This window comes from Drosophila ficusphila, unplaced genomic scaffold (assembly GCF_018152265.1).
Source record: "Drosophila ficusphila isolate 14025-0441.05 unplaced genomic scaffold, ASM1815226v1 contig_412, whole genome shotgun sequence".
NCBI classification, from domain to species: domain Eukaryota; kingdom Metazoa; phylum Arthropoda; class Insecta; order Diptera; family Drosophilidae; genus Drosophila; species Drosophila ficusphila.
Window position 1 is genome coordinate 1,255,325 of NW_025064326.1, and position 27,579 is coordinate 1,282,903.

At 46.4% G+C, this 27,579-nt stretch overlaps 2 protein-coding genes across 2 annotated transcripts in view; both read right to left on the reverse strand.

Annotated features, from left to right (window-relative positions):
* Nucleotides 1-322: 322 nt before the first annotated feature.
* Nucleotides 323-2,804, reverse strand: LOC108091568 (serine-rich adhesin for platelets-like). The gene is made up of 4 exons (XM_017190842.2): nucleotides 2,532-2,804; nucleotides 1,933-2,470; nucleotides 862-1,709; nucleotides 323-796 (listed from the first exon to the last, which is right to left on the reverse strand). Exons 1-4 carry the CDS (start codon nucleotides 2,749-2,751, stop codon nucleotides 423-425), a joined length of 1,980 nt encoding a protein of 659 aa, XP_017046331.1. The 5' UTR covers nucleotides 2,752-2,804; the 3' UTR covers nucleotides 323-422.
* Nucleotides 2,805-7,256: 4,452 nt separating this feature from the next.
* Nucleotides 7,257-27,579, reverse strand: part of LOC108091458 (hemicentin-2) — an 80,462-nt gene continuing 60,139 nt past the window's right edge. Inside the window, 5 exon segments of the mRNA XM_017190658.2 lie at nucleotides 7,257-9,441; nucleotides 15,047-15,415; nucleotides 22,327-22,626; nucleotides 22,629-22,841; nucleotides 23,489-25,678. Coding sequence (XP_017046147.2) covers nucleotides 9,260-9,441; nucleotides 15,047-15,415; nucleotides 22,327-22,626; nucleotides 22,629-22,841; nucleotides 23,489-25,678 — 3,254 coding nt within the window. The 3' untranslated portion in view covers nucleotides 7,257-9,259.

Genomic DNA, 27,579 nt, shown 5'->3' on the forward strand with positions numbered 1-27,579 from the left:
AGATTATCAATTTGATCCCACAAGTATGCCACACAATTTTTATGAAAAATTTACACACCCAAAAAACGCCAGAATTATTTGCTAGGCTTATAGTATACATTTTGGGTCAATCCATGTCTGGTCAATTAACTATTTTTAAATTTAGAGTCCAACGCTGTTTCCCCGTTCGCTGCCTGGGCTGAAGCCATGTGGATTTCACGGACGAGCCACATCAGTGAGCTAAAATAAGGTTACAAAACAAGAATACTTTAACGATCATTAGGTCTTTTTTTAGTGGAATGCAGCGGGCCACTTCAGATCCAGGAATGATAATCACAAGGAATATTATATAAACGTTTTATTTGTTTTCTTCTTAACACTCTTGCGCACATAACTTCCCGAACAAAGGTTGAGATTATCGGTTCGCTGGTGAGTCAGCACCCTCATAGATCGGAAACATTGCGTATGTCCACGCCCATTTCCTCGAAGTAATCTCCGTCCTCGTTATCAGTATCGCATAGCGCCTGTTCCATGCTATTTCGTGACCGATTCCCGGACGATCTGCTCCGCGTCCTCAGACTCTCGAATGCCCTCTGGAAAGAAACGGCCTTCTCGGTGTTCCGCCTGTTGCGACTTAGTGGGATCAGCCAGCGGTGGGCGACATTGGCCAGGACGATCACCAGGACCACGCAAATGAGCAGGCCGGCAATCAGCGCAGGATTGGGTGCCCTGTGGGTGGTGTCCACGGGCCCAGCGATGTCCTGCGGGTTGACCTTCCAAGTGAAGCGCTTTTCGGTCCGCTCGGGAGTGTCGATTGCTGATGGATAACAAATGTTATATAGTATTTACATATTTGAAGTCAAAAACAAACTATTTTCTTACCTGCAGTCTTTTGGGTAGTGGGTGTTGAATGCGTTGTTGATTTCGGCGTGGTTGTTGTTGTGCCAACGGTTTTGGCGGTCGACTTTTGTGTTGTTGTGGTTGTTGTCTTCTGTGTTGTATAGATTTTTCTTGTGGTTGTAGTTTTTGGTGTTGTTGAAGTCGTTGTTGTTGTTGTTGATGTTGGTGCTTTCCTCGTTGTTGTTGTCGGCGCTTTAGTGGTTGTTGTCCGCTTTGTGGTTGTGGTTGGCTTTGGTGTCGTTGTTGTGGTCGATGTTGTTGTCCTTCTGGTTGTTGTTGTTGTTGTTGTAGATGTTGTGGTTGTAGTACTAGTTGTTGGCGGTTTCCTTGAGGTGCTCGTCGTCGTAGTGGAAGTGCTGGTTGTTGGCTTCTTCGTGGTTGTTGTCACTGTCGCAAGCGTAGTCGAGCCCAGTTCATCATCTGGCGTTGTCTCCAGCTCCTTGGTGCACTCCTCGAGGTAGTCCAGGCAACAACTTCCCTCCGCAAGGCAGGAATCATCGCAGGCACAACCCAAGATGATGGAGCCACGTCTTATCTGCGATCCAGGATTTGGGGTGTCACAGCGTCCCGAGCAGTTCATCATGTCGACGACCAGCGCAAACTCGCTGTCGACCGTCGGCGCCGGTGGCTCTGTGGTGGTTGTGAAGCCGTCCATCCCGCACTCGCTCCCCGTCATCAGCTTGACGTCATCGATGGCGATGTCTCCGAAGCGGGCCCTCGCATCCGTGGCCGTGAAGATCACCTGGAAGTCCTCCTGCATCTCGTCGATGGTGATCGTGTGCTCCAGCCACACTGGTCCCTGCTCTCCGCTGATTTCGAATTTACTGGAACTAGATAAACATGTTTCAATTTAAAACGGGACAACAGCCACTTGTATCTTCTAACTACAATTAAAATTTCAAATTTGTACGAAACTCAAGGAAATAAAAAGATTAATCGTTAGTACAGATAAGTTTCCCATTGCGAAATACTCGTATTTCTTTAGAATTCCATTGCGAGTCCCAGTGCCGCAGAGACTTATCAAAACGCGCATCCGCTGTAGGCGAAACTCACTTGGCCCTGAACCTGCTCCACATGTCGGTCAGCCGCATCGAGAGGGGCTTCACGGAGACCACCAGGCTGCCGACGCCGTCGCCGTACATGAAGTAGTGGAACCGAAAGCAGCAGGCGGTCTTCAGGCTGAGGGACCTGGGGTAGACCGGCGAGACGAAGTGGTAGCTCCCGTAGGCGCCCATCTGGGTCTCCATGCGCATGTAGTGGCCGCCCGCGCCGCTCATGAAGGTGTGGTCGTGCCGGGGACCCGTGCGCACCGCGTGGAACTCGGCCACCGTGCTGACCCGTCGCCAAGGCGTCCGGAAGGACTGCTCCGCCACCCAGCCGCACTGGTCCTCGCTCTCGAAGTCGCAGGAGTGGTCCTCCGAGTGGTTGCTCCTGCGGCAGGAGCCCAGCTGGGTGCTCCACTCGCTGCCGTCGCAGAAGGCGGTGCGACTCCCGACCAGCACGAAGCCATCCTTGCACACGATCTCGGTCTTCAGGTCACCCAGAATGGCAAACGCGTTCTCAGGTTGCTCCAACTCTTCGCAACCTCTCCCTAAAATAATCGAAATGCGGGTGAAATTGGAAAACCACGAGGAAAGTCGCATAACACTTACTGGCACAGAAGGGTTTCTCCCCGCGAATACGACCACTTTGATCGCAGGTCTGCATCATATTGCCCTGCAGGATGTATCCCCGATCGCACCGGAATCTCACAATGTTGCGAGAGCGGCTTTGGGTCGAGCCGTGTTGAAAACCTAAGACTCTGTCGCATCGTCCGTTTGTGGGATCTATACTATATATCAGAAGCACTGTCAGAGCCAGCAAAAATTCCATTGCTGCTGATGTTTACGCCCGAGAGAAAAAGAAACGACTGACTGGCGATCGACGTCCGACTCTTTCTCAAGTCGGGCTTTATCAGAATCGTTGTTTAATCGGTTTAAGAATAAGCGGGTGCCCAAAGGCTTCGTTCCCCGACTATTGCTGCCCTGTTATGTACGCTGTTTTGCATGTTCAGAAATGTGTTGTTTATACTATGTTGTTTCCGAGTTGGGAACTTCCCGCTTTCTATTTATTGTTGGTTGGTATAATCATCGCTAGTTCATCCCCGTATTAAGCCGGTAAGCTGGGATTGCAGCTCGCCATTCAAATGCAATTATGCGCATCTCCTGTCGCAATGGATTCCAAGGAGATGGAACTAAATGGCAGCAGCTTCTTCCTGTCGCACGCCAGCTTAAATTATGGCCATCTCCTGCAAGATCTCGGGAAATAATTGCAGGGGCTCCTGGCTGTGATTTATGTTTACTTCCGCTTAAGGGGTTATATACCTTTTTCAGAATCAAAAAATCGAAAAAAATTTTATAATTTTTTTTTGATGTACATACTATCAACAATTTTTCTGCAAAATTTTTTAGAGATCGGAGCACTAGAACCTAAGATACAGCCGTTCATAGCGCACGGTGTACAGTGTACCTAATGTCCACCTAAAACTTTAAACGCGATTATCTCGGAATCGCATTTTTGAGAAAAGGTCATTTCGGTGAGCACGATATCTCGGTAACCACTACATCGATCGATTTGAAATTTTGGGGGATTGTTTGTAGATACAATAGCTAGTTCGTGAACGAAGGAATTTTTTTTCGACAAATTTTTCTATTTTTTTGGGGCGAAAAACTAAATTATTAGACCTCGAAAAATCGGTTTTTTTGAAAAAATAGTCACTGTAACTGTAAAAAATTTTTTTTCGTAAAATCCTTCGTTCACGAACTAGGTAACACTATATACTAATGTAGTTTTTTTTCATTTTTTTTTAAGTTGAGCCGTTTTCTTGTTTTCATGCTCACCGCAAGCCTCTAATGAAAAAAGGACTTCTGCGGGAAGGACTATAACTTCCACAATACTCAAAATTTTCACTCGAAATTTTATACGAATTAAGTTAAGGACACGTACTTTGATAAAATTTTTATTGAATTTAAATAAAACAATGGTAACATGCTAAAAAAAAATAAATAAAAACCATGTATTTCTCTGGTGAAAAAGGTATATAACCCCTTAAGTCTCAAACAACTCGCAATCACGCCGCCCGCTCTCTCCACACCCCTTAACCTCCGCCGCTTTCGCAGTGTCGAGATAATCAGTCAATATTGACAACTACTTATTGGCACTTCCGATGAGCGCGAAACGGGGTGGAGTGGTGAGGGGTGGGATGGAGTGAGGTGGGTGGGGAGGGGTGGTGAAGGCCACGTGACCGGGGATCAGGAACTGCCACGTGTCCGGCAACTGCAGCGGAAAGTGTAGCAAATTCCCGTTCTCCGATTCTCCGTTAGCAATTCAAATTTCATTCATAATTACAATCAGTGAAACGGGAAAGCGAGGGGTGTGGACTCCAGGGGATGTTTTCGCCATGGCTCTTCTTATCGAAGGGTAGCTCCTCAACACACAGAGAAATCACCCATAATTATTTGTACTGTAAAATGTTTACAGCAGAAAAGTGCATTTTATTTTTATGCATTTACAAACTGCTCTTTAGTTGAATGCGTATATATTTCGCTCTTAAATCCTCAAGTTCTTCGCATAAATATCTTTTGGTGTACTCCGTTCTCTTGCGCTGTTCGTCTGATAAGTTCCTGCTTGCTTAAATATTTGCTCATTATTATTATTATTCTTTTATTTGCGCCTCTAGCCACTGTTGCCGGTGGTTTTGAAACTCCAATATTTGCGCTCAAATTACAGAGGCCAACCGCCGACTGGCTGTCAGTTGCTTGGCAACAAGGGCTGCTCGGCCCAATCGGTGGCCAGGATTAGCAGCAAATGAGCAGCTGTTGCCAGGTGAGGTCCTCCGATAATGGGTCCGAGCTGCACTTCCCCAGAGGTTAACAGTTCTCGAAAAATCCCTGACATGGCAACGCAATTATTGCTTTATTTTCTTTGCCATTAGTTTGAAGTAAATATTCGGAGGCTCATGTATTCAATCCTTCGAATGTGTTTTACTACCAGATTTATTTTATTTATATTCATTTAACGTTTGCTGACTGTGGCCCCGAATTAATAAATGAGTTATAAGATAAATTAAGCCTGTGCCTAACTTTCATCAGCTGTTCTATTTCCATGCATTTTGCAAGACCTAATTACGTTACGTTGGAACTTTCGCTCCCCAAATTGCGTTGGCGAATTTCACGCCAAAAACCGACACACACGTTCGAGTTAACGCGATTAATGGAGGCGCCTCGCTTCGGAGCAGCGTGGGGCTCGGAAAGTTAAATTTCCCCAGGAGTTAGATTGGCAAACTTCAAAGATTACGTCGACAATTAATAAAATTAAACACAAAAGCACTCAGCGAGGCCTGGGCACCGCAGACTACCGGGGCATTCCGGCGATTTACCTCCAACTCTGGCGCTTTCGGACCCGTGCAACATTAGGCAGCCGCAGGCGTGCCAAGTCGCTCTTTGGCCGGCTTCTGGTCGCATTAATTACAAACCAATGACCGCAGAGCACACACAAACGGAATGGATGATGGGCAAACGGGGCCGGACCGCGATGGACGGGCAATGCTCTCTATGGAGTTTGGGATTTGAAAGGGAAGAGGTTCATTATGTCACAGTTTTACGTTTCCCAAGCAAAATCCTGCTACTCTTGGATTTGTAACCCTTGGATTTTTGTTCCTAGAATAGTAACATAGAATGACAATCATTCAAATACCACGATTAGTATGGATCAATTTGCAGCAAATACTCGTAGATTGTTGTGAATATTTTGTCAAAGTAAGGGGAGCAATTATTTCAATAATTCCCCTCATGGCTTGAAGTCTAGGTGCCATCCACTTATGCTCGCGGATGAGTACTCATCGGGTCTTTAATTTGCGGTAATTTATGGAACTCATTATGTCCGCGGGCGTGCCTTCGACTGCAGTCGCGGGATTCCCCCGCGCCGCCGGCGATCTCTTGAAAGGCTGCCGCTTCCGACGCAGTCCGAAAGTTTCGCGTAATTTCATTTAAAGTCCTCGAAAGTTGCAATTGTTGATGCGGACGGGGAGGCATTAAGTTTGCGGTTCCGACTGTTTCGCCGCGCCTAATGGCAGCAGCTCCCGCTCATTATCCTGCTGATTTTTAGCACGACTTTCCGACAGGCCCGCAATTCCGCGAATTTGCACCTACACACATAAATGTGGCATAAATCCAATTAGACGCCACCGGCAGCGCTTTAATTGACGGCGGTTGCCGCCTACGTGCTGTATGAGCCGCCCCTGGTCACGGGCGGGTTAAGGGGACCCGCTCAGGGGTTAAGGATGGAGCCGCGCGGAGTAAATGAATTTCCACATGCCGCTTTGTTTTCGCCACCGAGATATGAATGAATGAATGACTGCGGTTCCCTTCAGCTCGGTTCAGCTCGCTGTGGTTTCGAGTTCCCAGGCTCTTTGTGGGCTTATATGGAACAAACGACAGCTCCTGTTTCTGTTCGGTGGCCCACATTTAACGGATTGCAGCTGGAGCCCAGCCAGAAATCGAAATGGGTTCATGTTCCATTGCAGGCACTGCTAGAAAAAATTGCTGAACTGAGATACTCGTATTTGGGAACAGTTTCTGGAAAGGAAGAAGCTCAACTACTCAAACTGAAGTGGGATCCAAAGAGTGCTACAACATTAAATGGATTTCTGGTTAGGGTATAACGGCAACCTCAAAATCTGATTAATATTAGAAAAGTTATGGACTTAGAATTAGTGAACTATGGTCAATGTTCAGCAAACCCATTTTCTGGAAATTTGCAAAGGGGTTACATCATTAAAATAATTTCAACATCCGACTGAAATTATACTATCCTCTGCCAGGCTATAAGTGTTCGATCCACTTAGCGGCTAGTTAATCGTCTCCATTTGATTTCGAGCTGATGCCTGGAATTTTCCCGCTTTCCCAGCTGTCAGCGGTATTCGAAGTAGCTGACTTTCGTTTCTTACGCAAAACTGCAGAAGTGACACGAACAGGAAGGCAAACCCAAGGACGAGGAGGTGGAGGGGGAGGGGAAGGGTGGTGGGGCGTGCGAGTTTCTGCGCTTGGCACTAAATTAAAATGTCAGTGTCGTGTTACTTCCGGTGCCAGGGTTGTCCGCCAGGGTTGCCAGAGTGTCGGAGTGCTGCACTGCCACTTAAGTCAAATTGCATGCTATAAATTTGGTGCCAATCAACTTAAACATGGCACATTATGCAACGCCTGCAGCTGCTCCTTTGTTATTAATGTAGATGTCTGGTGGTGCCACGCCCACTAACCCCTTTTTCGGGGAGCTAGCCGACACAACATTAAACTTGAAAAAATCTGAAAAGGCCCAACCGCAAATCAAAACGCAGGGAGTTTAATTTAAATTCTTCGTTTTTTGATGTTTTGCTTTATTTTTACCTTTCGTTTTAAAACTGAATAAAAAAATATTATATGTTTCGTATTTATGTGTGTGACTGCATGAGAGTGTTTGAGTGTATGCATAAATATTTTAGCTAATGTTTTCTCTTCCGTTTTGTGGGGTGGCAATTTGTTGAATTGAATGAAATCAGAAATGCATACAAAATAGTTAACAAAGTGTTCTATTTGTTTGAAGGCCCGAGGGCCTCAGATTCTGTCTCTACTTTTTCGTATTTGTTTCTATAGCTTGTGTTCTTCTGTGCCACTCCACTGCCGTCAGTCAAATTGCAAAATATATATTTTTAAATATTTTTGCTAAATAAGAAATCTGCTTTGATTTTTGTCTCGCTTTTTGTTGTAGTGTTTGCAAATATATTTTTAATGGATTCCGGTTCGTTTGGGGTTTTCAAATGAAAAGTTATGCTTTACTTATTTACAAATAATAAGTAGATGTATATGTACGTGTATATGTATATATATATATAATGTATATTCGCTTATCTGGTTTAGAGTGTATAATTTATATAATAAAGGTTCTCGTTTGCTCGCCTGTTTTATATTTTGTTTTGTTCATTTAACGAGATTTTTCCGTTTGCTTAAGGTTTCTTAATTCGTTTTATCCGCTTTATTTTGTGGCATTTGCTCTTAAACTTTTCTTACTAGTTAAATTCATTTCGAAATTGTTTAAAATTAACTACAATTTAATTTAAGTTGCCGCTGCTGCTTATTTACTTTGCAAGTCAAGTAAATATGTACAAATTACACATGTATTTACATTTAAATCTTAGCTACAAAAAATGTTTCCTCTCGTTCTCATTTCTCATTTGTGTCTGTGCCTTTGTCAAAAAATTGCAAGAACACATGATAAGGGGTTAAAAACACAACGCAATGCACAAACAAAACATTTATATTTAACTCAATAGGTCCGCTTGGTTAACATAACTTAATAAAACGTTTTCTACTTGGCTTAACGATAATTACAATAAAAATTTTGAATTTCAACACAAAGCTTGGACAAATGGAAAACAGGACAGAAGTGTTCGTTAGATGGTAAATTTTAAAAATTAAATTAAAGTTTTCAGAATGGAGCAGTATTTTTTTTGTTTTTTACTTTACTCTTTTTCAATTATTTTCAATAATTTGTTAAAGTTCTCTGCACTTTAGTTTTTTGTTTGTATCGTATAACTTACTTAAAGCAACGTTTTTCGTTTTCTCAGATTTGTTTAAAAATTTAAAATTAAGTTAAGGTAAGATTTGTTTATTTTTGTTTCGATTTTTTTATGTTTTTCTTGATTTTGTGGCAGGTCGTACTGTTTAAATTACTGTCGTGGATCTGTGCTCGCGAATGTCGCACAGACCCAACAAGAATCACTTACGAGTTAATTAGCCTAAGCCTAGGTGAAGAGTGAGATTTTGTTTTGCTTCGATCCTTCGAGCCTGCCCTTGAAAGTACGCCTTAGAGATTAGAGTTCGTTTGTTGCAACTGGGACCTAGATGACCATTATATTAACTACTACTTAGCCCTATGCTACCTGGTAAATCGTAACATTTAGTGCTTGTCCAGTGATGGTTTAATCCATGTGTGTTGGGTGTTTGTGTTTCTGTTTTTGTTGTTTTTTGTGTCTGTGTTCGTGTCAACAAAGTGCTGAACTAGAGCAACGATAGATCGGAGTCCTATGCCTAGGGTTATGGTATATGTTTCGCTGCCAATAAAACTCAACACACGTTCGTCGTATCCCCGAAACTAAGCCTACGTCGATGTACGAGTAATATATTAAAAAAGTATTCAAAATGGCCACTTTTCAAAAGATCTGCTGCTGGCGGAGAGCAGGAAGGTGAAATGAGGGTAAAATGGGTGGTTCGAGTCGATGATCGTGGAATTTAGCGTGTGTGTGTGGGGGGGGGGGTGTAAAGATATTAATTTGAGTGCTTCCGTTTCCGGCCTCGAACTAGAGCTCCTAGACAATGATCTCGCGTATGACGCGACGATTCCTGGCATTCGGCGTTGTCGAGTACTCCCCCTCGAAGCTGTCATCGTAGCTGAGGGACATGTGCTGCTGCGGCGGCAGGACCTCGTCCTGTTCCAAGTGCTCCATGTTGTAGGGATTGGGCAGGCCGCTTACGTCGTGATATGGTGAATCTGGGGGAGCAGAGGGGGAAATTGTTTAAATTAGTTTGCCAAAACGGGCGGAAAAGCGGCAAAGTCATGCTGAAACAATTAAAAACAAAATGGTAATCAAAGCAAACACACTGCTAGTGCTTTTCGGGGATGGGCTGGCTGACTGTGCATGGGCTTGAAAAATCATAGCAAACTTAACCAAAATTAGGTTCAGGCAACTCAAAAATTCTGCATCATCACAGTAAAAAATTAAACGTTTCTCGACTTTCATACGATGTCCTTGCTGACTCCAACTTACTTCAGCCTGCGCGCTCCGTTAGAGCGTAACATCCTGTATAATGTCCGCTGTATATTTGTGTTTTTATTGCGATTTGTTTTTTTTTTTTTTATTGTTTGGATTTATGAGTGGGCAAGACATGTGTGAGAGTAGTAGAGAAAAATAGCCATGTTAGGGAACAATTAATACTCGCAAATGCTTAAGGTCTAGCTTAAAATGAAGGGAGGCACTCTTGCACAACCAAATTGTCGCTCGTTTGTTCGGGCTTTTAGTTGCTATCGATTTTGTCCGAGGCCCAAATGCAATTGTTTTAATTTACCAGTTGATTGCCCTCGCTAACGACTTGCAACTGCTGCACAGATTGCTGCAGTCGTCGCCCCCACCGAAATCGCAAACGAATTAGAGGCATTTTCTGGCATTTGGTTCGGGGCCGCTCCTCCCTGGTAAACAGGGCATTAATTTATAATCAAAGGACTTGGCTGCTGAAACGACACCGATCCCCCGCCGCTTTGCAAACATCTTTGTCTGCTACAAATTGTTGCATATTTAAGCGCATCCCCATCACCACTTCGAGCCATGTCCGCAGCTCTTTTGGCCATGCAAATCCGGCAAAGGATTCAGCACTAACAACCCCCACGCATTCCCACACTTAAGCCCCCTTTTTTTGCCGGCTGCTGTGCTTTGGATTGCTTTGTGTGCCAAATCGTTGGAAAATTTATTGGAATTTGAATTTCAAAATAAGGAAAAAGCGGAGCGAGAACGAAATCGCCGCATCCAAATGCTTTTTTGGCCAAATACCAATGTGTGAATGTCTCACTCCTGGCAATCTTTTTTTGTAACCCGTTGCTGCACTGAAAAACACGACGTATGAGTAATACTATAAACTTATCATACATAACAAATATTTACGTTATTATTTTGTAACATCATTTCATCTAAATATAAATAGGTAAAAACTAATAGTTGATTTGCCTGATAGTTGATTTAAATTGATTTTTCTCGCACATTAAGACCTTTTCCCCCCGTGTTTTTAAATGTAAAACGTAAATCCTTTCTAACAACTGCTTTTTAACATATTCCATCTCCTTCGACTGGCTTTTCCGCAGCAAACCGCTCGCCGCTTTCCCCGGCTTGTTGGTCGTGTGAAAATTCCTGAGCGCGTTTGTCGCCATCGCCCCATCGCCTTGGATTTTTTCCACTCCACTTTGGCATCTGCATAAACTTGACCCAAAAAGCAAAGGGAAAAACGGAAAAAGGGAAAGCCAGCTAGCCAGGAAAGCTGGAAAGCGAATCCTTTTCGCCCCAACTATTTCCTGGCGTAGATTTTCAGCTGTTCGAAGATTTGGCTCTCCTTTTTCGGGCTCCTCTCCTGCCGCATTTTATGGCCAATACGTGAGCGGAGGATATTATGCGCATAACTTTATTGTGCCACGCCCACACGCCCTGCTGGCTGGCTGGCTGGCTGGCTGGCTGGCTGGCTGGATGGCTAGTGGTTTTTCTGCTGTTTTTCAATTTCCATTCAGTCGCCCGTTCAACTATCTCTCTCTCAACAACTTAATCGTTTCTGCGTTAAGCATGCGAACTGTTGCCTTTTTTGCCCAGCTGTCTTTGCATGCAAATTTCCGCATGTGAGTGTGAATGTGAATGGTTGTGTGTGTGTGTGTGTGTTGCTCTTGGACTCCTTTGGCCAAGTTTTTGCATTGCTAAGCCCGTAATAACCCATTCTTTTTTAGTAAATTTTCGGAAACGTCGAAAGTAAACAAATTGCAGATGAGTTTATCCCACCGACACACAAACAAACAAGCTGGCTGGCTGGCAACACTTTCTCATGCATGGAACAAGGGGTTAAAACGCTTATCATTTGTTGCCTTTTGGCCAGTGGCTTTCTCCCCCCTTCCCCCTTGCTCCTTCCTCCTTCTGCCCACGATTGTTCTCGGCTCCTCTTAGCCTTCGCTTTCATCTCACAAATCCACTTAGTGTGTGTTTAGTGCTGCGGAGTGTGTTTCGCCTCCTGCTGTTCTCCTGCTTTTTTTCCTGTTGCAAAAATCCTGACTCATGTGATTTATGTGACTCCCTTTTCCCACATCCTTGCCAGCTTCAAGTTGCTACTATTTGGAAGCTATCCAGAAGACGGGAGCGAAAAGCGAGGCCAGGACAAGATTCTTATGGCACTTTGAATAAGTTTTCCTGGCATTTATTGCTCAGCCCAAAAGCAAACTGCATTATGAGCTTTTCGGCAGGGCGATAAGGAGCCAAAAGAGGGCTTCGAAATGGCGAAAACAGATTTGTTGGATTTAAATCATCAGATATGTAGTTCGCTGGGGAAAAACTTTGCCAAATAACAGGGGCGTCCTGGGGAGGCTTTCATTCCATTTTCCGCACGGCACAGTTTCTTTTAAAATTACGAAGAAAATCAAAAGTACATTATCTTGACGTCTTAGACATCGCTTATTCCCTTGACTTGTATTTTAACACCAATTACATTGCCCCGAAAAAGTGGCAGGCTGATATTTATGTGTACAAATGTCCCGATATTAATCAAAATCGTTTATGTATATTCATGAAGTAGCTATTTGAATAATCTGCTAAAAGCCCGGGATAATCTCCGCTTTCTTCTTCATCTTGTGGTTGGCTTTCTCTGCTCTTGGCCCTAATGATGAATTAAAGCCATTTCCTGTGGGTTACTCTGTGTTCGACTCTGTTTGACAAAAGCCCCAACAAAGGCGCTCAACCAACTGACACAAAAGTCTGCATAATCAATCAGTTAGTCGCTGTGTGTGTGCTTCTCGGTCCTTCCCCGAAAATTTCCCCTCCCTCCCCCTGACCCAATGTGCCCCAATCCTTATTTTCTGTGTAGCCTTCTTTGCATGTTAACAGATGAGCAAAAAATTTGCTTACGCAGCTTTTTGGCGCCTGCCGCAGACTTCCTTCCGGCCATGGCCAGCACCCCGCTCCCCTCCCTCTCCCACTCCCCGCAACCTGCATTCTGATCACTCACTTACACGGCACAAAAAAAGGGAGTCTAGTATCACACAAACATTATACCTCAATTCAATATTTTTAACTGATTAATTAAAATTGAATTATTTGATTTATATTTGATTTATGTGATTGAACAGTGAACATATTTAGTTTCTCCTATAGTTTTTGTACAGTGCACTGAGTGCATTTTGCATGGCACAAAAGTCAGCCCCAGTTTGGTGGTTAGAGGGGGAGAGCGGGCCGCAGAATGAGCGATGAGGGGTCTCAAATGTGAGTTTGGCAAGTGTAAAAGCTTTTAAACATACAAACACAGACAGACGCAATCACACACTGGCTCACACACACCCACACACTGGCACACACACACAGAGAGACATGCAGCTGCATTTGCAAGCTGTGCATAAGCTGGCATCAATGTAATGAAGATGTATTTGCATATTGTAGCACTGTCAATCTGCCGGCTGCCTGACTTTTCCACTCTTAACCCATCTTGCGCTGGTGCTCGTCGTCCTCTTGGCCCCCCTACATTAACCCTCTTCAGTGGCGCTTCCCCTTTAAGTTTGCTTTGCTTTTGATGGCCCTCGAGGGGATCCATATTCCATCTGCCAGCTCGTGCTCTTCTTCGATGGCGTTGTTGCACTTTATTGACGTGCACGAATGCTTTCTTGCCATTTTTGTTTGCAAATATATCCCTTATTGTTGCCTTGGCCGAAAAAAGGACAGTTTTCCCTGTGCGAGCTTGCATTTATTCGTGTTTGTGCCCCGCGTTTAACCGTAGTAAACAAAAAATGAATAAATGTAATAGAGAGTTGCCTCCAGTGCTTAGTTCGCTTTCTTTTTTTATTGCATTTCATATGCGGGAAGGGAAGTGAGCAAAGGGAGGACAGGGCCAAAAAAATGGCTAACAATATTCAACAACGTCCTGCGAGTCCCGGGCAATAAAAACCCCCAAGAACAACAAGCAGCCACCAAAAGTGTATTTTTTTCGGGTTTTGGTGCTCATAAAGCGTAAAGATAACACACAAACACACCGCTCATAGTTGTGGCCAACACACACACACACGCACACACAGAAACGGAGGGGATATTACGCATACGACCCGCTGGCGCTTTACAGTCACCACTGCTGCTGATCCAACTCAAAACTCTCGCTGCGGCTGTTCATCTTGGTTTCCATTCAGTTCAGTTCAGTTCGGTTGGGTTCGGTTCGGTTTTTATTATTTAATATTTTAAAACACTTGCGGTGTTATTGGCATCCCAATAACAACAACAAACAACAAAGGGAACACGAAGAACGAGGTGCAGAAGTTGGGAGCAGCTGGATACTCTGACTGGACTTTTAGAACCGAGCCAAAATCCACAATATAAATTCAGACAGATTTTCAAATACAAACAGTGCACGCTAAAATGAAACTGACTTCTAAATTATGTATGAGTCGACTGTAGATTAGTCTCCTTAAAAAGTGGTACAACTTCTACTTAGAGTAGACAAATAATAAAACACACATAACAACATTGCCCATGCGGCAGAAATGGATTCCGCAAAAATTCGAGCTCACCAAGACAGACACACTCGCACACCATAGACACTCCCCGAAAAACAGGCTGTGGATGCCAAAGGGCACCTCCTGCTCGCCCATCCTGCCCACTTCGTCCTTGTTGGTTTTGCTGCCTTGCTGCGGTTGGTGTTTTGTGCTCGAGTGAACTTAAAGCAAACTCGGCAAAGACTTTAAGCCGAGTCCGAATGTTCGAACAGCATATTGCCAAATAATATTTATTTGCGACACGTCCCGCCCCCTGACCTCCTATAATTAGCATGGAAAAGGGCGCAAAACATTAGGACTCCCAGTGCTTAACTTGTCATAACTGAAAGCGAGCCAAAGCCCGAAATGCCAACAGAAATGTTTGCCCAACGTTTTTACCACCCCTCCCCCTCCATCTGCCCCTCTCGATGGCCCACACTTTTTGACATAGGCCAAACTTGCAGGATCTGGAAGCCAGGACCTCACTCTTTTCGCAGGACTGACTGAAAGTCTAGCAGCTTAATGTGTCAGAAAATAGAAAGTTTGTGCCGTCGGTCGGTTCCTGGGCTCGGCTCGGCAAAAGTTTATCAATCAAAACGGGGCAAAGTTGCTCTAACAAATCTCTTCGCAATCTATGTGTAATTTTCTGCAGTTTGCTGTTCTCTCATTATTTCATCGGAATTTATTCGCTTCTTGTTCACTTAGTTTCGACGAACCAACCGAGTTTCTTCCAATAAAAGGGGGAGTGTGATTGGACAGAAACCCCATTGATTTATCCCAATTTACACTAGCTTAAGGATAACCCTCAGGGATCAATTAATCCCTTTCTGTATAGATCACTCACCTAAGTGCTGGTCGACTCGCTTCTTGGGCTTCTGCACGGATGCGTAGGGATCGCTGCAGTAGTCCTGCCGGGACGGATTCTGGCTGTTGCGCAAGTTGTGGTACTCGTCGCCCACCTGGCTGGGCGTGGCCGTAAGGTGGGGATAGGGGGCGTAGTCGTCCACCGCCCCGTAGCCGCCGTGGGTCAGCGGATCGTATCCGTAGGCCGGCTGCTGCTCCACGTACTGGTTGAGGGGGGCCTGCACCAGGCCCTGCTGGTTGCCCACCGCCGCGGCCGACATCTTCACCTGCCACAGGGAGTCCTGCGAGTTGACACTGCCGCCGTTGTTCGAGTTCGAGTAGTTGTTCTCCATGTAGCCCATGTTGACCCCTGGAAACAAGCGAAAAACGCAGATGATGTATGGATACGTTTCGAACAAGTACAGATGGCATACATTCGCCAAAGAGTTGCGAAATCAAATAATTTCCAGGTATTAAAATGATTAAAGAGTAAGGAAAAATTATTTATCTTATTGAAGTATTATAAATTAAGTAGTAGAAAAATATTTAATATTAGCTAAATAAATGAGTACTCAGTGGCTACTATTTTATCCCCTATCGTACTTATGTAAAACAGTGTCTATTTGGCTTTTGGCCAAGGAAAACTTTCGCTCGTTGGCAGTAACATAAAATTTAATTAAAAATAAGTAAAACTTTGCTCCCAAAACAAAGTTGAGGCTCTCGCTTTTTGGGACAACTTTTGGGCCGGATTTTTATTGATTAACACATAAAAATGACAGAGGCATAAAATTTATTAACTTCGACTTTCCGACAAGGCGTAATTAATAGTTCAGCACATTGCGCATACGCCGCGTGCGCCACTTAAAACCTATTCGAGCGTCGTAAACCCTCGAAGAGCTCCGAATCTCTCCACCTTTCCGTTTTCTCCATTCCATTTTGACAAATTTTTATGGGGTACGCGGACGGAGAAGCCTTTGTCCTTCGACGAGGAGCAGCTGGTGTTCCCATTCTCCCATTCCCAGCACCGACTTTTCCATTTTCATTCATTGTCCCTATGCTTGCTGGTGCGTGCTCGCTCCCCGGACGCATTTATTATTATTTTTATATCGTGATAAATCACTCATAAATATTAAACGCACGCTTGCCGACAAACAAAACTTTTCGAATTTTGAGCTCGCTGCGGAAAAATTGTTTCCAAAAGTATTTAATCTTCCGCATTTCAGGGGATTTGTCCCAGTTGGAAGGATTTGCCGAATTCAGTATTTTGCCTAAGCCAGAATGGTTAATATTTAAATTGCACACAATAATTAAGTACGATTTCAGGAAAATAATTCGCATGGTATTAAATATTTTTGGACTAATCCTAATGGGCTTTCCTCAGTTTTGTTTATTTATCCTGTCAGTCATTGATTTAGCAGTGTACTATTTTTCTCACGCATCAAAAAGTATGCAATAAAAATGTTCGATTTCAGAAGACTTCCCCAGATTGAGTGCCATATTTTTATACCCTTGCAGAGCAAAAGGGTATTATAATTTCAGTCAGAAGTTTGCAACGCAGTGAAGGAGACACCTCAGACCCCATAAAGTATATATATTCTTGATCAGCATCACGAGCAGAATCGAAATATGTATGTACGTCTGTCCGTCTGTCCGTCTGTCCGTCTGTCCGTTTCCGCGCAAACTAGTCTCTCAGTTTTAAAGCTATCGTGCTGAAACTTTCCCAAAAGTTGTGTAGTTGTTGCACGCAGTATATAAGTCGGAACGAGCCGGATCGGCCGACTATATCGGATAGCTCCAATACAAGAGAATGAAATAAAAAATTCTCACTTTGTTGTTTTTCATCAGATCGACTTGAATTCTTCAAGATGGCGTTTTCTAACTGTTATTGAATTTCGGATTAAATTTGATCAAAATCGGATAACTCTATCATATAGCTGCCATAGGAGAGATCGAAAATTATATATAGAATTAATGGAAATAAATTGATAACATCGTTGTTTTTCATCAGAAAAGTATGATTTTTGGAATATAGAGTGTTCTTACGACTCTTGAATTACGAGCTAAATTTGATCAAAATCGGACAACTATATCGTATAGCTCCCATATGATCTATAGTCAAAAATATGGGAAATGAATAGAAAAATCGTCTTAGCTTCGATGTTGTCTAGCCTTTATGTGTTTTGTTCGACATATTTGATGACTGCAAGGGTATATAAGCTTCGGCTTGCCGAAGCTAGCTTCCTTTCTTGTTTGAGGTCTGAAATGGCTAGTAGTTCGGGAAATAGGCCCATATATCCCTCCCTAACCTTGACGTGTTGCGTGGCCTTTTTGCGAGCGATTTTATGGAAGTCTGCGCTCTTTTCGCGTGTCCTCAGCTGGAACAAAGGCTCGAGTTTAGGGCCCCGATTTTATGCCTCGTTTTGGTGGGCGTGATAATTTTTATGATTAGCCATAAAACTAAAACAGTAATAATATTAACTTCATTTACATTTCATGCGGCCAACTTTCCTGGCTGTTTATTTGCTCAGCCAATTTGCATATTTGCTTGAGTAATTTTATGCCGCAACGTTCTGCCTATATACATTTTCCAATTGCAATGCGGGGGGAAAAACAAGGACCGAAACTTTTCAATTTGATAAGCATCAAATCTTCTGTCGGCGGCAACTTTTGATTGCTCAAGTTTGCCAAATATTTGACCGAAATAACAAAATTTCGCCTCCCTCGCTGATGAAAATTTTAATGCATTTCCATTGTCTGGAGGGAAACATTTGCCTACTTCTTTTTTTTAGCAATTAAAGTTTGTCAAAGTTTTGTGCATTGATTTGAGCAAATAACAACAACAGTTGCGGCATAGTTCTTGGCCTGCTGCCACGCCTCCATTTTCCCCATTTTCCCGAGTTTTGCCGTGTTTCCGCCCCTGCCAACAGCTTATTATTAAACCCGCTCCCCACTCGGAAAATCTTTTCATGTGAAAGTGCTTGGGCTGGAGCAAAGTTTTCCCTCTAATTCACTCGACAAACTTTTCAACCGGAAGCGCTTACAATTATGCAACATTTTTGTGCAGCAGCAGCAGACGCACAATAAAAACAGTTTCAAATGCCATTAACGGTTAACTAAATAGCAAGCCGGGCCCGGGCGCCAAAGGGTTAAGGATGGGGGCCAACTTGTGCCGGTTGCCTTCTCACTTTTGCTGCCCCAGCTAAGCCCCCCACCTCCCATCACCACTGAACTCAACTCAACTCATCCGAACTGAACTCAAGTCCTGTTCGTTGTTTTTCGGGGTGTTCTCGGGGTGTTAATGGCACCAGTTCGCTCCTTATCTGGGTTTCTCACTCTACACAGCGAAAAAATAATGAGGAACCTTAAAAAAAAAGCACTACCATTCCCTAAATGTAATTGCACTGTCTGATTGTTATTTAACTGATGTAATCTTTTCTGTTTAGTTCCGAAAATTGATTTTGAATATATAGAAGAGCCCTTGTTTTCTAGCCATGCAGCTGAGATTTTCCCTGCCATTTCCCCCACCCGGGTGACCTTTTCCTTGTTGCACTTTTAATTAGCGACGCGACTCGGAGACGCGGAGACTCCGGGAGTCGAGAGTCGGAGGCTGCTTGGCATTTGCCCTAAATGCGCTTAAATGAAGCAGGCACAACAAGGGTTGAGTTTCGGTGGAAAAGGCGCGGAAAAGCCGGGAAAGTGCCAGGGGATGGGGATGGGAAAGGGGGCACGGCGCACTAGTGCCGAGTTCCTGCACTTGCCGTGTTGCACTTTTCCGACGCTCCGTCCGCTCCTCCCGCCAGCTTCTTTGTGCGGCGAGTTGGGCAAAAAGTTTGGCTCGTTGCAACAGCTTCAGCTTCTCAGATTTTTTCGTAGCGTAATGAATGAAAAGCCTGTGGGGCGTGGCAGGGAAAGTAGGATAACTTTGTTAGCGAAACTCCCCCTGGAATTCGGCTTTTTGTTCCTGTTCAGCCGGCCATGGCGGCATACTCGGCCAAGAAAGTGAGTTGACGAACACCCGCCGACAGGTCAAGGGTATTGGCAACTCTTCACCATATTTTAAAGCCCGCTCTCTGCAATTTCGCAGCGATTCGCCAACTGTGTGCAGATTTAAGCCAATTAGTTTGGCCAGCTGTAAAAAACAAAAGCCAGCAACTGGAACTCATAGATGGTCTCTTCGAAACGTTGTTCGTGTGCGGTTGGGTTTCGGTTTGTTTTGGGTCGGGTTGTTGGTCGGCAGGGTTGGGGTTCAGTGGGTTGGTCACCCAGTCAGCTGTGCCAAGGCTGCAAATGACCCCTTGACCCCGTCGTGTTAACCCCCCGCTAACAACTGAACACAAGACAAACATGTTCGAGAGGCAATCACTGCAAAAAAAGAGACATTGGGTGGAACAAAAGGCAGCTCGGCTGGCCTAAAATTCAGCAGCAGGCGTGCACTTAAAGAAATACATTGCAATCGGGTAAGTAGGTGATGAACATAAAACCGAAGATAAATATTAAATAAAACTTCGCTCTTCACTTTTGCCTTTACTTAAAATTCTATTCCATTTTCGAAACTATTCGCAAAATGTTTGTTTTGGGTTTTGCTTTTCATTTTGGCTTCCCTTAAATTTTTCTCAATCAACCCACTTTTCTGCCGCGTTTTTGGGGCGCGCAAAACTATTTTGCGGCTATTTGCTTTGTGGGGCTGCATTTTAAGCCGAGAACAGAACTGAATTGAACAGAGGAGAGCAGAATGGAACGGAGGCCCCTCCGAATCGCAGTGGAAGCACCCCCGACCAGCGGAATCCCGGCCAAACCGAACTAAACCAAACCCAACTAAAACATGGCAGACATTTGTTGGCCCAACGCGCGGGTTCATGGCTTTATTTATTTAGCGCATAAATTTGCCGAGCGCGAGATTCCTTCTGTTCTTTTTGCCCGGCTATTTTTCTATATTTTTATTTTGCTCCTCTCTATTTTCAACGGTTGGTTGGCCGCCTCCTCTGTGTGGTGTGGTGTGTGCGACGACGACATTTGTTTGCTTTTATTTGGTTTTCCAAACTCCAGCTGCTTGTTCTGCCATGCATTTGTATGCTGGAACATGTCCTGGCCATCGTCTAGCCGTAGGCGTGTTTTACATAAACATTCTGTATGCACAATACCCCGACTTCTGATCCTTTAACTCGAGGAGAGTGCAAGAAACTTTAGGAAAAGTCTCAGGGGATAAGGCTTGGATGGGGTTTAGTATTTAATAACACAGATTAGGATAATAGCCGTAGCTACTTAAAAGAAACTATCATCGTTTGAAGTTGATACTTATAATTAAAGCTCAAACTCCAGACGACTCCCTTTAACGCTCGTTTTATTGGCTGCACTTTCGCTCCTCTCCTGATTGTTTTTATTGTCGTCGCCGGTTTACATGCAAAGTTCATTAGGTTTTTGGCCTAGGTCGAAAGCAATTGTGGCCACGGGGACCGGGAAGGGGCCGAACGCCAAAGGACCTGAATTGGCCGCCCGTTAACGAGCCCGAAAAGTGCAGGCACCTACAGCGGAGCTCCAGAACTCTCAGTCGCAAACAAAGTGTAAAGTAAAGGGTTTCTACACAGGGAGAATATTTCACATCTTCAACATCTTATTTAGATCTTGTTAACGAAATACATACTAAGATGTTCATATTCCTATTAATCTCACAACAACAGCTTCGAATGGAGTTCGAAGCACATATTTCGCTCAGTGGAAAAAACTTCGTATCGTATCGTTGGGCTTTCGGGGGAAACATCTGCCAAAGGACATTTTCGTTGGGAGCCGTGTGTTTCGGCTCTTGGCTTGTGGCTGCTCCTTAAGCGGCAATTAGCGCTCACAATGCAATGGAGAAGCGAGAGGAAAATGGAAAAAGGAAAAAGGAGTTTCCCGAACACCCCGCTTCCCTACGTTTCGTTTCGTTTCGCTTCGTGCAGTTGCAACCCTTTATTATTCATGCCACTTTCACTTGGCAAATTAGCTGTTACTGCAACTCCCCCTTTCCACCTGCTTCAATCGCTTTCAAATGCAATTAAGTGGCAAACCCCCTTAACCCCTTAATGCCCCGCGAGTGCGAGTGCTCGCCAGACTAAGCGCCTTAAAATTTTAATTGGCCTTCGAAAACAATTGAAACACGAAATTGGCACGGCAAATTGCTGCTGTTCGGGGCTTAAAAAATGTAAAAGTAAATTAAATTGCCAGCGTCCAGTTATAGAATCGCTTCCCTATCTTCGTGGTTAAAAGGAATTTTTAATTTGAACATCATTACCAAGTGCCGAGCGCTCTTCCCTTCCTCAGTATGTGAAAGGTTAAAATCTGAACAGGAAAAAGTGTGTGGGGTTGGGTGGTCGGAAAAGAAGAACGAGGACCAGCACAATTAATAATGAATTGTGTAAAACCACGGAAGGGAATCAGGGGAGGTTTTCTGAACAGAACAGAACGCTCCAGTCCGCTGTTACGCATTCAAACAGAGAACAAGAGTCCTGGTGAAAGGAAACCGGGGGATTCCCCCACTCGAAGGGACTCCGGGAAAGTGGAAAGTGGGAGGACAAGTGGGCGGAAAGGACGTCACGATGAATGGACGACAGCAACAATTGCAAAATGGAAAGTATATTACAAAGTGCTGCAGACCAACGGCAAACAGTAACGGGCAAAAAACATCAGCAAATGTTGAAGCGTTTAGAAAAAATTGCTGTTTCAACAAATTTACAACGGAAGTGAAAAGTGGAAAGTGGAAAGTGCTCTCCCCTTCGGTTTTCCATGTGCGTAGAGGGGGTGGTGACAGAACACAAACCGCGCTTGATGAATGCTTTCTACGCCATCGATTTGCACTCAGCTCCGCTCTGCACTTTCCCATTTTCAGGGCCAGCATAATTTCGAAAAAAAGTGGTCGAAACCCCAGGTATCGCCTCACCCAAACACTTTTTCCCTCGAACGCCGGCACGGATTCCATTCTGAGCGGAAGTGTACGTATTTGTGTGGACAATGAAAAATCACTGCAACCCAAACGGAGGTGAGTGCCCAGCACCCCGTGGATGAAAAAGGGTCCGAAGGACGTGCCCGAGCGGAAGTATTTCGCACTTTGGTCCTCGATCTTTTAGTTCTCCCTTTGGTTAACACCTAAGTTTTAAACTCCGGTTTTAACAAACTGGATTTCAGCAGGTATCCTGAACATCCTAAAACCCTTTTACATAAATGTAATAACTACTTTTGAATGGCATTCCAATATAGAGTAGATTCCCCTATTTCGACTTTCAAAATAGATTCTTTGTGTATACTTACATTCGTTTCCTGGCATCGTGTGTGCATTGAGTCCCGGGATTCCGTTGACGCCGACGCCACTGCCGCCGATTCCGCCGACGCCCACCACGCCGCTGCCCATTCCGCTGACCACGCTGCCGCCCACGCCCACGCCCACCACGCCGCCCCCGAGGCCCACGCCCACCACCCCGCTGCCCGGGTGGTAGCTGTACCCGTTCTGGGTGGCGTACAGGGCGGTCTTCTGGTCCTCCATGCTGAGGGCGAGGTCCATCGAGTGCTCCAGCGCCTTGTTGTCCAGCCCGGAGGCGGGGTAGTAGGGGGCGGGGCCTGGTTCTGCTGGGCGGCCACGATCGAGGGTCGGACAGAGTCCATCTCGTAGTCCTTGGCGGCGGCGCTCTTCTTCGACTGGTTGCGCTTGCAGCGGCAGAACATCAGGATCAGTCCGGCGAAGAGGGCGAAGACCACGCAGGACACGATGATCGCGATCAGGGTGGGCGTGGCCAGGGCATTAGCCTCCGCTATATACGGTCTGCCAACTGTCGAGGGGAAGAGGAAAAGAATGGGTGAATTAGAGATATATCATATCCATCAGAAATCCCTTTATCTTCACTCAAAAATATCTGTGATTCAATAAAGTCAAGTTTTTCATTAAGAACCACCTTTAAGTTAACTACATAATCGTTGTCTTTACGATTTCCCAACCGAGTCTTAATTTTCATTCCTGTTTTCGGCTCTGCCAGCGAGAACAAGATGAAATGAAGCCATGAAAAATGCATCGCAAGGAGCTGAAGTGGATGGATGAACGGATGGATGGATGGTTGGCTGGATGGATGGATGGATGGATGGTTCGCAGTTTGAATGATTGGTGGCAAGGAGGGAAGAGACCGCGGGATAAGTGATTGATTGTCCGCCGGCTGGCGGTCATTCAAGTGGTGCAATTGCTCGTAATGGCTTTGCATATAATGGAAATCATCAGCATCGCTGGAAATCCTCTCATTTTCCCTCACTCACCCCATGCATTTTCCACCCACTTGTACTTTTACGTTTTCTTCGATTCAAGAAGGCTCTTTCATCTTTTTAACTTGTAGTTCTGTAGTTCTTTTTTACTTTTCCCTTTAAATGTATGAAATTCCTCTCTAAAATACTAATTTTCTGGTGAAGGGATATCTTTAGGGGTACTTACTCTCCGCATCCGTGTAATCCCCGCAGTGCTCCGTGTTGGTCCGCAGGCACAACTTGACCCGCACGGTGGGACTGTTCTCGTCCTCGAGGGCCAGCGAGTTCAGTCCGTTGTCCTCCTCGTCCTCGCTGATGGTGTGGCCCAGGGCGCGTCCTCCTCCGATCCTCCTGGCGCCGATGACGCGGTCGATGACCTTCTCCTTGTGCGTGGGTCCGTTCCCGGACAACTGCAGGTTGTCCACGGTGGCCACCACCTCCCAGGCGGCCATCGGGGTGTCCCCGTTGACCATGGACTCCACGACGGCGACCAGGGAGAGGCAGGTGGCGCCCACGTCGATGCCCAGGGTGCGGGTGCTCGGCTCGTAGGTGACCTGCAGGGGGGGCGGGATGCGGCTGACCTTGGTGGTGACCAGCACCTCGCTGGAGTAGGGCGAGCCGCTCTTGGGATTGAGCGCCTTGACCTTGAACGCGTAGCTCTGGTGCTGCTCCAGCGAGGTGACCCGGCAGGGGATGTCCCGCTGGCAGTCGACCTCCACCCAGTCGGAGTTCGAGTTGGCCATGTTGGCGCAGTCGGGGATCAGCTGCTCCTCGCGCGGCATCGCCACGCGGCGGTAGCTCACGAAGAACTTGGTCTTGCTCAGCCCGCCGTCGAAGCCGGGGTCCCAGCTCAGGGCAACGAAGTTGTGGCCCACCTCGGTGGCGCGCAGGTTGGTCGGCTTCTCCGGCGGACCCTTCTGCTGCAGCCGGATGGGGGCGCGGATCGTGTCCAGGGTGTTGGCCACCCGGCAGGTGTACTCGCCGTAGTCCGAGTGGGTCAGCGCGTTGATCTTCAGCACCGAGGTGTACACGTCGTTGTTGTCCGTCGTGGTGCTGATCTCGTAGTGGCCGTCGGAGGACATGGTCAGCGGCGAGGGGTTGTTGCCGAACTGCCACTGGAACTCCGGCTTGGGGTAGGCCTGCACCTTGCAGACCACCTCGGCGGTCTCGCGGATGTCGAAGGCCACCTTGTTGTACTGGTGCAGCACGATGGGCTCGTGCTCGATGCGCAGCTGCATCGAGGAGTTGGCCGAGTTCACCTCGTTCTGGTACAGGCAGGTGTACAGTCCCCGGTCGCCGGGCACCAAAGCATTTCCGTTGGGACGCGCCTTGCCCCGGAACTTGAGCTGGCTCTGCACGGTGACCATGCCGTTGAGGCCCTGCTCCGGGTTGGTCTGCACCTCGTACAGGTTCTCCTCGGGCAGGATCTCCACCGCGTCCTTCAGCCACTTGACGCTCGGCGCCGGCTTGCCCTTGGCGCTGCAGGTGACCGTGTAGTCGGTGTCCGCCACGCGGCGCGTCATGTGCTGCTGCAGCTTGGCCAGGAACTGCGGCGGCTGGTGGATCTCCAGCACGATGGTGGCCATCATGCCGATGCCCAGCTCGTTCACCGCGTGGCAGTGGTACTTGCCCTCGTTGCCCAGATGCGCCTTCGGTATGGAGTACTGCGGCCCCTGGGCCAGGATCTTCTGGGTGCTGGGCACGTCGCCGTCCATGTCCCGGAACCAGCGGTACTGCGGCACAGGCCATCCGGGTGGATTGGCCGAGCAGGTCAGCGTCACTCCGTTGCCCACGTGCACCACCGGCTTGTTGGGGGTGATGTAGGCCTGGCCAGGCCGATGGCGCACCAGCAGGGCCGCCGTGGAGTTGCCGACGCGCTCGCTGCGCTCCATTCCCTGGCTCTGCATGATGTTCACCGCGCGGCAGATGTAGTTGCCGGCGTGGTCGGCGCGGACGGAGGTGAGGGTCAGGACGTCGCCGTTGTAGCGGAAGTCGGGGCTGTTCTCCTTGAGCCACTCGACGGTGACGGGGGCGGGGTTGGCGGTCACGTTGCAGCGGATGGTCACCGTGTCGCCCTCCTCGGCCTCGCGGGTCTTCGACTCGATGACCACCATGGGCGGGTAGAGGATGTCCAGGATGAGCTCCTGCTCGCCGGTCTTGCCCAGCCCGTTGTCGGCGATGCAGGTGTACTTGCCGGCGTCCTGCACACTCACCCGGTGGATGGTGTGCACCAGGGAGGAGCTGATGAAGCGTCCGTTGCGGTTCCAGCGCACATTCGGCACCTTCGGCTTGGCGTCCACGTTACACTCCAGCTTGGCAGTCCGGTCACGTTCCACCCGCAGCGGGTTCTCGGGTCCGACCTCCACGCGGGGGTAATCTGCACGTTGAGAGGGAGAGGAAAAAGAAAAACAGCGAAAATTAGTCAAGTCACACAGGCAGACGGCGAATCAAAGCGACCGCTGGATGAAAATTAATAAACACGCAGCATTTTTGGCATAATCAGGCGGCATAATCCGAACTTCTAATTGAATTAATCAGGGCAACGAGTGCGGGGCGCTCGCTGGTCATGATTAGTCTGCTGATTAGACACGAAATTTGTCAATTATTAATTAAACTAATGAAGTGTCTGTAGGTCGGCCCGACCGAGACTCATTAGCCGAGTTGAAAGGCAAGTGGCGGGATAATTTGGTGTGAAAGAACTGCTAACCTTGTTAGAAGGGGTCAGCTGGTCAGATGGTTTAATGGATACTTTTTGTCTTGTATATCTTATAAAACGTTCTATGTTTTGAATTATTCCACTCTAATTAGTTGATGGAATTTCTACCTGAGTAATTTCCTACCATTTTGCGGAAGTATAAACCAAGTTTACATAAGCCTAGGAATCTCCGACTTCAGCAGGTGAGGTTCCTCCGCTCGGAAAACCCCGCCCCTGCACTTGAATGTCAAGGAACTTAGCCGCGAGCTGGAGGATCTGGCTGCAAGTCATAGTCCGACATTAGCGGCCTCTTATGCACCGCAAATGGCGTGAAATGATGTCCGAGCCACCGCAGCCACTTCGTAATTAACTGCCCCCCGGATAAGTGTCGCCAGCTGGCTAATGACTCTGGCCATAAACCCGCACTCCGCGCCATCGACAGCCGGCGAAAGGAGGCGGCAGCCTCGAGAACTTTGCCTCCTTGCCTCGCCGCAATCTCGAGAAACTGGAGCAGGCGACCCGCGGACTCGGACTTGCTCGCAGTTTGAAGTTTTAGTTGGCATCCCGTCCTCTCATCCATCTCCACTCGGCCAATCTCCGCCTGCAAATTATAGTAAATTGCGTGATTCTCCCCGCTACCTTTTGTGAAGGGTCTGGAAAGCGGGTTCAGGTGTCTCGGCTTTACAGAGCAACAGGAGAATTAAGTTGTGAGTGGAGCTTGCAACATCTTGGCTCAATGAGTCAATTTATTTATCATTATGCTTGACCACAGTTAAAACCGTTTGAGTAAAAGGCGAGTTGGATCTATAATTTTCTAGATTAGATAGTGTGCTTAACAAATTTCTTTTTAAATGATATAATCATGCCCCCGCTTTTCTCGCAGTGCACCTTGAACCCGAGCTCAGGTCTCGGCGTCTTTTGCGTGTTTATGTGCGTGTAATTACGTCTGATTGTCTGGCTTTGTCCGCCGCCTCGGCGACCATTAAAGCATTGTTTTGTTAGAAATCAAGACTGCTTCTGTTTCGTTTTGTTCTCGGCATAAAGGGTATATTTGCCCCAAACTCGGCAGTTCTGCTTGTTCGTTCTGGATTCGGTTCCTGAGCTCGCCGCCGTTTTTGTTTGCGTTCTTGCCCGCTAAATGGCTTCAAATTGGCTTAATTGTCACTTTGCGAACATGTTTTGCACATTTGGGCCAGGTTGGATTGCACTGCATTCCGGGCATTTTCCGGGCGGGGAACGCCGGGCGGGGTAGTGACCTGAAAATAGGCCTTTCATTCCCCTGATTACTTTAAAATGGACCCGGCAACAGTCGACGTCGAGTGGAGCGGAGTTCCTTCAATTATTTCCAGAGCCAACGCTTCGTGTCCATAAATAATCAACCAGCGAAAGGAATGGCGAGCGGGGAAGCCAAAGGGACGGTGGCAAACAATTTTATGCGTGTTTTGCATATAAATTTCTTGCTCAACGCTCTCGGACATAGCCCTTAAATTATGTACGCAAATAATTGAATTAGTTTGCAGGATCAAAAAAAAAAAAAAAAAAAAAAGTACTAAGAGAGAAGAGAAGAGAAGCGTCGGAAAAAT

What these genes read in the sequence shown, in the direction of transcription:
- LOC108091568 (XM_017190842.2), bottom strand. Translation starts at nt 2,751, where the DNA reads ATGGAATTTTTGCTGGCTCTGACAGTGCTTCTGATATATAGTATAGAT. An exon ending in GGAGAAACCCTTCTGTGCCA is followed by an intron (nt 2,471 to 2,531) that starts GTAAGTGTTATG and finishes CGATTATTTTAG; the next exon opens with GGAGAGGTTGCGAAGAGTTG. An exon ending in CACTACCCAAAAGACTGCAG is followed by an intron (nt 797 to 861) that starts GTAAGAAAATAG and finishes GTTATCCATCAG; the next exon opens with CAATCGACACTCCCGAGCGG.